General features: G+C 52.1%; 3 protein-coding genes across 3 annotated transcripts; 1 reads left to right on the top strand and 2 right to left on the bottom strand.

Annotated features, from left to right (window-relative positions):
- Nucleotides 1-343: 343 nt before the first annotated feature.
- POX_b03214 (uncharacterized protein) lies at nucleotides 344-1498 on the top strand (the record flags this gene model as incomplete). The annotated part of the gene is made up of 1 exon (XM_050112115.1): nucleotides 344-1498. One exon carries the CDS (start codon nucleotides 344-346, stop codon nucleotides 1496-1498), a length of 1155 nt encoding a protein of 384 aa, XP_049972461.1.
- A 222-nt stretch (nucleotides 1499-1720) lies between these two features.
- POX_b03213 (uncharacterized protein) lies at nucleotides 1721-5860 on the bottom strand (the record flags this gene model as incomplete). Its single annotated transcript, XM_050112114.1, has 8 exons — nucleotides 1721-3008; nucleotides 3240-3299; nucleotides 3376-4280; nucleotides 4340-4457; nucleotides 4622-4963; nucleotides 5025-5480; nucleotides 5552-5736; nucleotides 5789-5860. 8 exons carry the CDS (start codon nucleotides 5858-5860, stop codon nucleotides 1721-1723), a joined length of 3426 nt encoding a protein of 1141 aa, XP_049972460.1.
- A 718-nt stretch (nucleotides 5861-6578) lies between these two features.
- POX_b03212 (uncharacterized protein) lies at nucleotides 6579-13722 on the bottom strand (the record flags this gene model as incomplete). Its single annotated transcript, XM_050112113.1, has 4 exons — nucleotides 6579-6644; nucleotides 6706-12596; nucleotides 12673-12997; nucleotides 13069-13722. 4 exons carry the CDS (start codon nucleotides 13720-13722, stop codon nucleotides 6579-6581), a joined length of 6936 nt encoding a protein of 2311 aa, XP_049972459.1.
- Nucleotides 13723-14185: the final 463 nt, after the last annotated feature.

The following is a 14185-nucleotide window of genomic DNA, read 5'->3' as shown; positions in this document are numbered from 1 at the left end:
CAGATGTACATGGCTCGCCAGATCCTGTACGCTAGCACGAAATGATAACTTGTAAAGACGTCAATAAGATTAGGATAATATTTTCAATCTATCTACATTCACTTTCACAGTCGCCAATGTCCCGACCATCAGCAATCAGCAACAATATCAAATGGGGCCCGATTTGCGGCGCTCGTTAGTTTCCGATCCTCGGCCCCTCGGCTCAAACACCGTACAAGACCTTCATGACCGATCAGGAACACATCACAACTCGATGCGACCTGGAAACTCACAATCAATCTGTACTTTTTATTGAGAACAAATGTCAGCGCTACAGAGCTCTATGCGATTATCTTTCCGAAGGATGCGAACTAAGCAGAACGCCCTACCAGCCGCTTACTATCGTGGCGGTACATCCCGAGCCGTCTTCTTCAAGCAAGAGAATCTGCCACAAGACCGCAAAGAGTGGGCATCTATCTTCAGAGGCATCATCGGCAGTCCCGACCCCTATGGTCGACAGCTGGACGGTCTGGGCGGCGGTATCTCCAGCCTGTCCAAGATCTGCGTCGTGGGCAAGTCCACCCACCCCGACGCTGATGTTGACTACACATTTGTATCTTTAGGGATCAAAAATACCGATGTGGACTACTCGAGCAACTGTGGAAACATGATCAGCGCGGTGGGACCGTTCGCGGTCGATTTCCAGCTGTTTTCACTCACGGAGGATGCGGACGAGATCGAGTCTGTTCGGGTGCGGATTCACAATACGAACACGGGCAAGATCATTCATTCTTCATTTCCTGTCATCGACGGAGAAGCTGCGTCGACTGGTGACTTTTCCATTGATGGAGTTGCAGGCAAGGCGGCGCGTATTCGACTTGATTTTATCGATCCTGCCGGGTCGGTGACGGGCAAACTGTTGCCAACCGGCAGCACGACGGACACTATCGATGGCGTGGTCGTCACCTGTCTCGATGCAGGCAACCCGTGCGTTTTCGTGGAGGCTGCTGCGCTTGGCGTGAACGCTGATCTGACTCCGGAGGAAATGGCTGCTCATCCTACGCTTCTGTCGCGGTTGGATGCCATTCGTCGTCAGGGCGGCGTCAAGATGGGCATCGCCTCCACCATGGATACTGTTCCGGGCAGTATTCCGAAGATATGCCTGGTGGGTGAACCCTCAGTAGGAGGTGCTCGAGCGACTGAGCATGGACAAGACTGTACTCGCGTCGATGTTTTGGCTCGTGCGCTTTCCGTCGGTCAGCCGCACAAGGCTGTGCCGATCACGGTTGCCCTAGCACTGGCTGCTGCTGCGAGGGTAGCTGGAAGTGTGGTATCTGGTGTGGTTGGTGACAAGAAAAAAGTGGACGAGGCCGGCCTCACGATCGGTCATGCGAGTGGGAACCTGCTCGTGGGAGCTGACTTTGATGAGTACGGGTCCTTGACGTCGGCCACTGTGTTTCGCACTGCGCGAAGGCTTTTTGAAGGAACAATCTTCTGGAAGAACGAGATTTTCCAGTGACAGAAGCCATGTGCTTTACTTCGACGCTACCTTACTTGATGCAGAGGAGTTGCAGGAGCATCTCCAGTGTTCGTCTCTTGAATCGTCTCAAATTACAAGTGATCAACGCTGACTGGGGGAACAAGCGGACATCCAAATCTGTGTGATCCCAATACGCCATTTATGATACAATCTTAGATCGTCCTGTTCCCACATTGTTCCCGATGCAAGGATAACGCTCTCCTATGCGTGTCGCCCGAGATCCAGATCAGCAACGAGCTTCATATTGCCCCGGCTGGCGTCTTCTCCCAGTCCAAAGAATGGTTTCACGGCAACGTCGACCACTTCCTCGAACAACTGGCCGACAACCACCTCCTTCAAGTCTTCGCCTGTCTGTCCGAAATCAGGGAATGCATTGAATTCCAATAACCACGCATTTCCTTCCGCATCCACAAGGAAGTCCACGCCAAAGAGCTCAAAAGCATTCGGCAGAGTCTGGAAATGCACCATCATGCCTCGTGCCGCAGCCTCAAAGACCTCTCCCGTGACAGCACAGATTTGATTGAAAATCTCCTCTTTCCAGTCTTCGGAGAGGCCGGGGACATGATGATCCAGGTCCCAGAAGCGACGCACGCTGCCCTCGTTAGAGCTGCCGCCTTCCTGGAAACAGGTGTTTGTCAAATGACGGGCCAGATCCTTGACTTCGTCCTCCTCTTCGTGAGGCGCGCAGTACGCCTTGGCAGCGAAAAGAGCGAGCATCTCTTTGAAAACGTAGACTTTGAGAGAGCCCGTGGCGAGCACATACGTTCGGATGTGGAACTTGCGGTGAGACGACGACGGCAGCAGCAATGGGGGGTCAATGTAAGGCTGAGCCATGAAGTGGCGCAATTGGGACGTGACAACACCGTCGTCGTGTGCGGTCGCGGGGACTTCCTTGGGGGCTCCAGCCTCGGAATCGCTCTCCTCTTCAACGTCGGACTCTTCATCCCACTCTTCGAAGATCTCGCGCAATTGATCTTCCGTGCTGAACAATCGAATACCTTGTCCGCGGTCACTCATTCCGGGTTTCAAGATCCACCACTCTTTCTCCGAGTCGGGGAGCTCCTCGTTCTTTTGTAGACTTTCGCGCAGCTCGTAAGCCTCCAGGAGCGCCTCGTCGAGGAATTCAGAATAGTCCAATTCAAAGTCAAAGGCCGGCTTGAAGTGCTTGCGTAGTATGCTGTTTGGATGCTTGGAGATCCAATTGGCAATAGTGTTAGATAGATAGTGTTTTCGAATCAGTGCTTTGCGGATGATGTATGCGTTCACAAGGGAAGTCGAAGGGTGGGACATTGCGTGTTCAAAGTCCAGACGCTCATATTCGCAGTACTGGAACACTGGCGCCTTCGAGTCCGGGAGATCAGCCATTGTAGTAATGCGCTGGCTTTGCACGCCGCCGCTCAGACGACGTGCCAAAGCCCGCTCGACCAAGGTCTGCACATAGGAATCGTCACAGTCCACGATCGAGAAGATTGGAGACTGCTGATCTGATCTACAAAGATGCCGTCTATCAGAACGATCACAGACAAAAGAAAAGAATGGGAATAAAATTGCAAGCGATAAAAGACAATTAATCAATAAACTCAAAGCAGATGTTAAGGGGGAATGAGGGGAGGGGTCATAAGATCTAATTCAGCCAGGCCAAACAGCTTCGACACGATGCAACACGTATCGCTGCAAAGAGGGCCATCACAAATCATCACCACGTCTGGGGTCTACTCACAGCTTGATCTCTCCCGTCAGGCCGGGCATGTGCTTGAAGCTCGCTTTCAGGGGCGTGACGCTGTTGAAAATCAGACATTAGCGAATCAATTCTGTTTTTCTTTTTAGGGGGGTTGGCTCTGCTGGCGGACACTGACCTTGTCATTTGCTCCTTCACGACCCAACCATCATTACCAGCAGGGCCTTCCTCAACACTCCGGTAAACATCCTGGAAGCTGGGTGCCCACTTGAAGTGTTTATGCTTGATCCGAGGTTTGCCCACAGCCTTGTCCGCTGGGATATCAGCCTTGGGCTGGTTCCCGGTCATTTCGCCCTCGTCACGTAGTCGCTGCTCCTCCAGCTCCGGCTCGCCATCGGTGCTGGGATCAGCCACTTGGAAACAGCTTCCGGATGTCCACTTGTTCTCCAACATCTCCGTGTAGAGCACCTTGTTCTTGCTTACACCGGGCTCCAAGGGCACATTGACACTGTACAGGTCGACACCTTCCACCCAGTTCGCGCAGAGGTACTCAATCACCTTGACGGAATGCTCCGAGGCCTCTGCAATAATCACTGGATCATGGTTTCGGGAGCTGAAGGCGTAAGACAAGGCAATTGAGCGCTTTCCACACACAGCACCTTCCATCGCACCGCCAATGGTCCCGCTGGACAGAGCGAAGAGGGCGGTGGTATTTCGACCATAATTGGGACCAGAGACCACGACATCAATGGGTCCTTTTTCTTGGAAATAATGATAAAGTCCAATTTGGACGCAGCTTGCCGGGGTCGAATCAATCAAGATCCACTCGTCGCCGCCGTCGTCAGGCTCGCCGTTGCTCCCTCGGGGCAGGTGATGCGTCGTTCCATCCTCCTGGTGCAAGGTGCCCGGGCGGAAGTAGGTCGGTCTCACGGATGCGCCCACAATGTGCGCCTTACCAATCCATGACCGCTGTTGGTGTGGAAGCACTACGGAGACCGTATGGCCTGCGGCTTGGAGCGAGTGCACCAAGGAGTGCACATAGGGCGAAGACTGGTTTGAGGGCGGACCGTCGTCGTTTGTGACCTAGGCACAATATTAGAGACAGGCACTGAATCAACCTGGACGTTCACGACAATGCTCACCAAGATATGCATGGTGCGCTGAGCTGGGCTATGGCTATGAGAATGAACGATGGAGGGGGAGAAGAGGAAATCGAATTTGGAGATGTGCGGGGCACATCGAAACGTTCTCCCGGTTGAACTACCAGCGTTTCCTAATTGTGTCATGCACTTCGCTCCTTGGAGAGCCTAACTGGTTTCTCGAGCGTTGGGAGACAAGACGCTCGAGCTATTCCAATACATTACGGGATCTGACCCAATCTCTTTATGCTGTCTGACATGTCCCATGATTGTGAACCAGCCTACCGACTCCTTCGTTTCTGTGCCCCACGTGCCTCTGCACTTTCGCGCCCAGAGCCAATGCCCGCATCATCAACCTCGGCAGGATAGCTTTGGAGCAATTGGGATTCAGTGTCTTCCTGTTTGATTTTGACCGACTCGGGGAGCAAATCACGATCATCAGACTCCTCCTTGATCCTATCATCTCGTTCACTTTCCTCCTTGGTCTCCGCCTTGCCCGGCGCCGCCTCGGATTGCATCGCCCAAGTTAAAAGGAACCACGTCAGACTGGCAGAAGCCACTGAAATGGTCCAAAAAAGGGTACTGAAGACCACAAAGGAAGCCAATCTCCAGCGGTACATGATCCAACTACATAATATCAGAGCGATTAGTAAACCGATCACAAATCCGTAGGTCCAGAAACGCCTACCGCAGTCCACTGAATCTGGCGCGGAATTCAACGCGCGCGGAATAAATCTGCATCTCTCTGTCACTTTGGATCTCTAATCGCAGACTCTGCGGCCGATTGTTGGCGCCCCGTGAGAATTGCACCTTCTCCATCATGGTCACTTGGAGTATCTCGGCTTCACGGCGCCATCCCCACACATAAAGTGGCAGACGAATAAGCCGTCGCGCAATGTCTACAAGAGGTGATGTGTATGTCATGATCGCAGGTCGACGAGACTGCATAATCTGATTTTGCGAAGTGCTTGGCGTGGGAAGTACCGACGATGTATCGGGGCCATGGAGAGTGAGATCAATCATGAAGTTGCCCACTCCACGATTGGTAGGCGTAGACGGTAAATCGAGGGCAACAGCAACATCATAGGGCTGAGAGGAGACAAATTCCGACTCAAAGACAGCGATGCCCCAAGGATTTCCATCGCTGCAGCATGGATTTGAGCTTTCGCGGGTGACAGAAGACGTAAAAGAGAGAGCGAACAGAAGCTGGCTTACCCAAATTGCAAGTGGATTTCACGCTCGATTCCAACTGCGGGAATGAACCTGAAATAAAATACCGCATAGGCAAGTCCTGATATGGCCAGTAAAAATAGCGTGGCACCGGAGAAGAGAATCACATTCAGGTACACGCGGAGGGCAGTCTTGGATAGCAGCATCCGGAATGGCGTCAGGATCGCGTCCTGGGTATCACATGTTAGACGGGAACCTGCTCAACAAGAGGGACTTACCCACCATGACCACGGCGCGCGACTGCGAAGCGCCACCATACTTGCTCTCATCGTCTGTATATTCAGATTCAGACATGTCGTTTCAATGGCTCGACGGTGAGCGGGGACAGAACTGGTGCAGATGGAGCAAGTCTCCTGTTCCCCGATCTCTTGTGGATCGCAGTTGGCGGCGTGTGACGTGGGGCCTGCGAGGATGCACACAGAACTCCTGAAGCCAAGCTGCCACGTTCCCCTGGAAACCTCAACCAACGGTCACCCTTGAGAGCTCGTCTGCGTGAGTGGATCATGCTGCTGAGCTTCTTATTACTCTACAAGTTTCAATATTCTACACGGGAGGAGAGATCAATAGAGTCAAGCATGAATAGCATTATGGTGACAAGACCCAACCCGCCCGACGTGAGTGTAACTGATGAGATTGTATTCAAACCCCCCTCCCCCCTTCCCACCGGTGATGCAAAAAAAGAATGAGACAAGAAGAAAAAGGCCGTCAACTCCAGCTTTTACAATCTTATCGTTACAGGTCGCGGTTGTCAAGCGAAAAAAGAAAAAAAAATGTCATAGAATCTCGGGTCATGCCGTCATCGAAGGACGATTCAATAAAGAGGTATAAGGAAATGCATGCCATATCCACGGCAAATCCCGGCCGTAAAGTGAGACGTAAGAGTGGACGTCAAGAAGAAAGCAAGTAACGCCGTAGAGAAGTACAATGAGAAGAGAAATCGAGAGTGGCACGTCGGGGTTGAGGTGCCGACTGCGGAGGGAGTAGTGATGGAGCAATCGAGGAAGCACAGCGTTTACGCGACGGGGCGAGGGCTTTGCTGCTGGATGTGCTGTAGAAGGGCATCAAAGAGACGACCAATCTAGAAGGGCGATGTGTCAGTTTGTGTGGTCACGCAAAAGGGAGGAGTGATACAGCCATACCTCGGGAGCCGCCTGAATGAAGGGAAGGCGGAAGAAAGAGTAGCTTCGATTCTGAAGGAGCTCCTGTAGGGTGATGATGAGACCCCATGGGTGAGGACGATGAACAATCAGTCGCTCGAGAAGCACCCGAATGATCTGCTGTCGAATCGCAGAGTCATCGGAGTCGGAGAAATCCACCCCAAACAAGCGCAGGATGGTAAGGTTGAAGAAGTAGGTGTGGCTGTTAGGATATCGCAGTTGATTGGCCATGGCGCTCAGCAAGTAGTAGCGACCCTCGGGCTGCATTGCTTGAGCTATCTTCTCCAGGAGAGTAGCGTGGGCGGAAGTCTCAAAGGCGTGACGAGCATTGCTCTTCGACGCGTGTTGCTCAACGCCCTGTTGTCCAATGTATAGGGTCAGGGCATTGATGAGGACAACATCCACGTTGATGGGAACGTAAAAGAGAGCAGTCTCCTTGGGCTCGGTGACAAGGACAGAATCGCAGATTTGCTGGATGTCGCTATCGGAAATGCTTTCACTTTGAAGAGCATCATCGATGACCTGCTTAATGTTGGCATTCTGCAAAGGAGCAATGATATCGCCAGCAATCTTGGGGATCTCTCGCATTTCCTCGAGTCGCTCGACCTTCAAGCCTTCCCGGAAAGGATCTGGGAGTTTCTGAAAAGACGAAGGATAGGCGCTAAGCACCAAATTGCGAAGCTGAGCGCAATGCGCGGGAATCACATTGCAAAATTGAAAGTGGTTCTCAGCGACGAATTCGGGGAAGTCATGATGGAGAATCAGCAGAATGCGAAGGACGCCCTTGTAGAGATCTTTGGCAACATAATGGATCTCAGCGGCCTTGAGCTGCTCGCCTATATATGAAAGAAGCGCTTGCATGATCTCGCAATAGGGCGCCCATCCCATACGGTTTGGCATGTTCAGCATATCAGACATGAACACTCGATGAGAAATCAAAGACAGCCATCCATAAACGAAGCCAGGAACGTAGCGGGGCTGAAGGCTCAAGAACTTGTTGGCCAGGGCGAAGATCATACCCTGGTGCTGCTCATGATGCTGAAGACCAGCGATGGAATATTCACATAGGATGGTCGAGAATAAGCGGAAGAACACTCGCTGGTTGAAAGCCTCTCCTCTCATAACTTGATGGTTATTCAGTACCAACACCAGCGCGGAGAGAATCGAGTTGAAGTAGGACGGTTTATCAGCCCGAACTGAACCGGTAGCCTCTCCTTGGTATTTAATGAGAAGAACAATCAGCTTCGCGAGGGCATCAATGTAGAGGAAGGCTTCATCGAGACTGCCGTTGGGGTTTTGTGACTCGTTTTCAAACATGACAACCGAAATGTCGATGCTTAGGCGGAAGAAAAGGGTGGAGTCCTCTTGAGTGTTCATGACCTGGCGGTTGTGCATGTCCTGCAGGAAGGACAAGTAAGTGCGCTCGCTGGCATTCGAGCCCCTGTAGACGCCGATCCATTCACTGAAGATGTACTCCATCTGATCACGCTTCGATCGAGCCTGATCTGTGAGCAATGGTGCGACTACTTCGGGAATTCCCGCATCTCGAAGCTTGCGAACAATATCCAACGCAGGAGCAACGTTCCCATCTTCGGCGAGCCATTGGCTCATAGCTTCGAGACTTCCTCCAAAGTCAGATCGAAGTGCAGTCGGCTCGTCGTTAAAGAGCAGTCGGCTCATGAGATTGTCGAGAAGCTCGATGGCAGTGATGTTCTTTTGTAGGATCAAGCGGGTCAGGACCATGTCAACTCGGCGAATGTCTAGCAGACCAGCATCGATGAGGGCAACAGTAACGGGGATGTTGAACAAATGCTCATCGTCAACCTCAGAGAGTAGCGCCCAGGTGTATCGCGAGATCAATGTTGACATGTCACCGAGCTTGGCAAGTAAATGAACGAGCACTTCAATCTCCAACGAACCAGAAGACTGAGAGTACAAGGTTGTGCAGATCTTCAACGAGGTCAGACGAGCAAGTTCCTCTCCGTTGGGCGAGGCAAGAATAGCACGCAGAATTTGGTTGTATTCTTGAAGGACAGTGCTGTCACGACTAAGATCCTTGACATGCTCCTCGGGGACGTTTCGGCAGGAAATTTGCAGTTCAGAGATCATGGCATCCACGCGTTCCCGTGGGCTCTGAGCCTCAAGGAAGCCATTCGAAGGAAGTCCCATTTGCGTAACTGCATTCTGGGGCTGCGGGGTGCGGTGAGGGATAGCCGGCTGCTCCGCAGGGGTGGAAAGATTAGGAATTGGAGGAGGGAATGCCTCTTGCAGCACATCTGGGATTTGACGCCCAGAATCCGCGGACACGTTCTGGGGGTGAGCAGATACTGGCCCACGAGACTGACGAGCAAATTCCTCATAGATCGCAAATTGTTCTTTGTTCAGGCCCCCGGGCATTTGCCGGTAGGGCTCTGGAATGAAAAGGCCCCACCGATTCATAGACGGGTCCACGAAAGGTTCATTGGGTCGCGTTGCCAAGTGGCGTCGTCGAGCCTCAAGCTGAGGCTCAATGACTTTTTCAATCTCTGGCAGTGACTTTTCCTCGGCTGCTTTCTCCACGATGCCACATGCAGCGTCCAGGTTGTCGTTCACACACATAAGAACGAGGCCTTCAGGCATTGGCTGATCGGAGTATTCTTGCTGAATAACGCGAATGTAGTTGGTCATGCTGACCTTGAGCGGCTCCTTGCAGGTGACAAGAGCAAGACTTCCAGCCAGCTGTCTGACCATGATGCCAGCCGCCTGGCGGACCTTCTCCTCGTCGGGCTCTGTAGCAAAGTCCTTCGAGACCAGTTGGACGGTGGAAATAGAAGCGATGGTGACCGAGCGTTCCACGACAGGGGTTATGATTTCGGCGATGGCACGTTCCACGGCAGTGTGGACAATTTGTCGAAGGACACTAGCATCAACCATGCTGCTCGCGGATGGGGGCAGTACAAGGATCTTCTCAAGGCTAGGCAAGGTAGACATGATCGCTGCGGGCGACAAACGCTCATTTTGAATGCCTTGACTGAGAGGGCCAATAGCCAAATCGTTGAAGGGCTCGAGTCCCTCTGGGATAGCGGCCGCTGCTGGAAGCACGCCTTCGTCATTGATGTGCGCGCTGCGGTCACGGATGATGACAGCAGGAGCAATGGTCTTGTGATCGAGGTCAAGATCCTTGCACAGAACCTCGATTTCGAATTTGAGGTTGAGTTTGAGTTCGGCGAAATGATAAAGTTCCAACAACAGACCCAATATATCCATCAGCCAGGGGTTAGGAGGTCTGAAGACCCTGGACTTCGTGGCCTGCACAAGAACCTTGCAGGTGAAAGGAATTGTGACCATCAAACGCTGGGTATCATATCCTTCCAAAAGCAACCCTTTGAAATATACATTCTTGTGCTTGATGGGCTTGTCTTTCGCGATAGTCAGAGACCCTAGCCAGGCACCAAGATTTTTGAGATGGCCTCGATCAGTGGAGGAGGTTAAGGTAGATTCGGAGTTCAGGAGTCGAGAAAGACTGACATAAGTCTCCCGGAGGACCTCAGCCCACAGTATCCTATCATCGATCCTGTCTAGAAGATCAAGATAGAGTTGCTGGAAGTTAGGTTGTAACTTGGCACGTTCCTCAACGAGATACGCCGCAAACCATTGATGATGATGGTCACGGAGGACATCGCGCAGATCCCGGAGCTTTTCGTCCAGATTCTGTTCTGAAACATTGTTCAAAACAAAGAGTATTCTATCCTGGATGTCTTCATCGGGATCACGATAGATGTCCGAGCGAATAGGCGGATCCACTGAGATAGAGCGAAACTTTCTCATGCTACCATCAGGGGCCGACAAGTCGTCACTGTTGCCATTGGGTAGGGCTGCGGGTCCGAAATCATCAAATCGCTCACTATCGCCAGGCTGTGAGCCTTGTTCGCGCAGCACTTCTTCGGCTTTCTGGAAGATGGGGGTTCCCTGAAGAGTCGGGATCTGAAGAAGAAGGTGACAAAATCCAGCCCACTCGCCAAGCCGGTTGATCAGCTGCTCAATAGCCTCAACTCCAAATTTGAACATCGGGTCGTGCACTTCGTGCTCCCGAACAGCCTCGAGGATCATGCCAAGCCCAACTTTGAGGGTGATCCCGTCCACGAGCCGGAAGTTGATAATACCACCAAACATGACAGCTGTCTTGGTCAATGCCTCGAGGGGGTATTCATGGTAGCAGTGATATTCGTCGATCAAGCCGTGCACCATGCATGCAAATAGATCTTGCTCGGTGGGCTCACGCGAAGATTTATACTGGCGCATCAATTCCAACATTTCGCGCAATGACAGCTCCTCGTGATACATCTTCCCGAATAATTCTTGCATCTGTTTGTCGATCGCCTCTGGAAGCGAATTTCCAGATTCACCGTTGGCGTCAATGATGTCGTCAAAGCCTTCCCCATAGTTGATCAATCGCGGATAGGTCTGAATGCAAATGCGCTGAACGGGAGTCAAGTTCTCACGGTCTCCAACGTATTCCTCCAACACGGATAGAAGTGTGTAGACGGTTTTGACTGACAGGCTGACCATCTGTGGGACAGGCTGCTCTTTCCTTTGTACGTGAAGCTCGTCTTCCGCCTTGATCCGAAGGAACTTGGAGAGAAGATCGCCCATGTTCACATGGTGGCCTTTCTGGGCAGCATTGCGAACCCATTGCTCGAGGTCAAGGTTGTTCTTCCGGTGACAATAGCAGGCAAGATCGAGAGCGAGGCCGTTGGAGAACGTAAGAAGATATTCGAGCCATCCATATTCAGCAGCGTGTTCGTAGATCATTGCAGTGGTGGTAGGATCTTGGGTGAAGGCCTCGAAAAGCTTTGCGGCAACCCATTGCCGATCCTGGCGCCAAGCTCCATCGAGGGCCAGCTGGAACCCTTCTTCTTGTTTTCCAAGGAAAACGATGAATGTACGGACAATGAAGGTTGTCTGGACATCAGTCCAAGGCTGCTTGATTGCCAATGCGGAGATGAGGAAGATTGGAAGATCGAACTGGACGACAGCCTTGATGAGAAGCTGGCTCTCCGCCGCAGCCCATGAGGACTGGGAGAACAGAGCAACGTCAAAGATTGCTTTGATGGCATCCAAGCATCGAAGCGGAGATTTGACCGCACGCTCCGATAGTGCTTTGACGGTCTCCGAGCTATCTTCGAAGAGATCTGCTGGGAATGCAGGGCGCAGGCTTGGAATCAAGGATGGATCTGTGCGAGCGACGATAAACGCCGTCAAGAGAGACATTTGCGCGTCACGGTGCTCCCAATCTCCGCCAAATAGCTTCTGCAAATCCAGGGACGAATCCTTGGCGGCAACTGTGGCCAGAAGATCGAACAATTTTGAGAATTGTTTTGGATCCAGCCGCAAACCCTCGCGGTCGAAGTTCCCCAGGACCAGTCCCCAATTAATTGGTTTTCCTATGTATGCACTTAGGAGGTTCTCGAGGGAGAATTGTTGCCAGTACTGCGATAGAACCATGAAAAGCATAGCACTAGCAAGATGCTGCTCGTTCCAACTGTCCTGGCCTGCCGCATTTATCACATCCGTAAGCACCTCTGCGCTGGCCGTCGCGCGAGGACCCTTGGCATGAAGCTGTCGCACCAGGGCGTATTCGGGGTCAACGAAGAGGAACATTTGCAAAGCCGATGAGACCTCAAAAGGCATGTCCATGACCAGCTTCTGGAATCTGAGATTGGTTGCGTAGACCAGCTTCGCCTTGATTTCGTTGGTGAAATTTCGTGGAGGGTATAGGATGAATCGCTCAATGGTCATTCCAAGGAAAGAATGCGGGAAATCCTTGGTCGCTTCTGAAGGATTTGCCAAGCTCGAGAGGAACGGAGTGAGGGAGTTGGAGAGGATAGCATCGGCTTAGTGGGGGGAGAAGGATCAGCAATGAATTCGACCTCGTAAACCGCAAAACATCACGTCACCAAAACTACATACCTTTAGCCCGGAGGTCAGATTTGCTCGTCAACTTGAAAGCCAATGCTAGTGAGACCTTCAGCACAGGATCTAGGCGGAAATGATCCAGGAACGTTGAGAGATCAAAGTCACGGAAGATATCGCCCTCTGACATGTCCACGGTCTCCGCAATTTTCTGGGCCTGTTCAATGTCCACTGCGACTTTCTGCATCTCTTGCACCAAAAGTGGGTAGTTGCTCGCATTTTCAACAGATTTGTTTACACCCGGGAAAATCTGCGGGGCATTGCCTGTCAACAGACGGCGGAAGTACTTTGAAAAGGCCTCCATTCCGTTCGATGAGACAAGCTTCAGAGATCAGCGAGTTAGCAATCGATCAAAATGGCTTTGCGCCGATATTCACTTCTGTGATGACTTACCTTGTGAATCTGAGCAGCTTTGGTTTCCCACTTTTCCTTGCCTTCTTTCTCAGAGATCGAATCCAGCAGCAGGAATACCTGAGCAATCGAGATCTTGGTGAGGGACGATTGGCTCGAATGCGCAGTTGAGGAGCCTGCTTTGTCAGGAGCGAAGCCCGTGGGCGAATTCACCGTTGTGCCGGACGAGAGCGGTGAAAAAGCAGCACCTCTAGAAGATGCAGGAACACCACCAGCCCCGATTCCTCCACTTGCTGGAATGGAACCTGTTGTAGCAGAGAAGTGGGAGCCTGAGGGAGTATGGGCACGGAACTTTGGTGAGGAGAGGGATTGAGCTTGTTGCTGTGAGCCCGACTGCAACGGAGTGAAAGCGGAGTTGGGCTTTGGGCTTGCCCCAAACAAACCCCTGGACGCGCTCAGAACTGCAGAGAATGAAGAAGGCGTTGATGCCCCAGGGCCTGCCTCCAAGCCCCGGGCAGATGCGGACGAAGCTGTAGACGAAGCAAGATTCGTAGCAAGAGGAGTCAATCCACGACGAGTCCCAGACTGAGAGGAAGTCCGACCCCAGGCACCAATCTCGGTCCTGGTCGAAGAAGGTTTATCGGTGCCAGAAGCAATCGACGATTGGGCGGAAGGGTGAGGGGGAGGGAAGGTCATCTAGGAGACGCGATCATTTGATCTGGAGGGTCCACGGACAGATGATCGATGGAAAGAATTATGGACGATGCCGATATTTCAAAGCTGTGAGGTGAGAGGAGCTGTGAATTTTAGAGTGAAGTGCGAAAGAAGTAAGAGGATATCGGGTGGGGGTCTGGGAAAGAGAAGAGGAGGTCGATGAAGAGAGGATAGAGGGATGGTGTGCGAGGTGCGAGGTGTCGGAAGTGCGGGTGCCTCAGGCGGTACCTCACGAGCAATGGCTTCGGGCAGCTCAAGCATGGCGGCGAGAGAAGTGGATGCTTGTGCATGGCCGTTTAAGACGGCAGAAACCATCTCACCGCTGCGTCATGCTGCACTTCCTATGCATACACTACACCGGACTATATTCGTACATATTGTATGATAGCCTACAGAACATACTCCATCTCTGTCATGGTATTCTATCTTAGCGGTCAGGGGTACT

This window comes from Penicillium oxalicum, chromosome II (assembly GCF_001723175.1).
Source record: "Penicillium oxalicum strain HP7-1 chromosome II, whole genome shotgun sequence".
NCBI lineage: Eukaryota > Fungi > Ascomycota > Eurotiomycetes > Eurotiales > Aspergillaceae > Penicillium > Penicillium oxalicum.
Note: the sequence above shows the minus strand (reverse complement) of the source record. Positions and strands in the feature narration are given on the sequence as shown.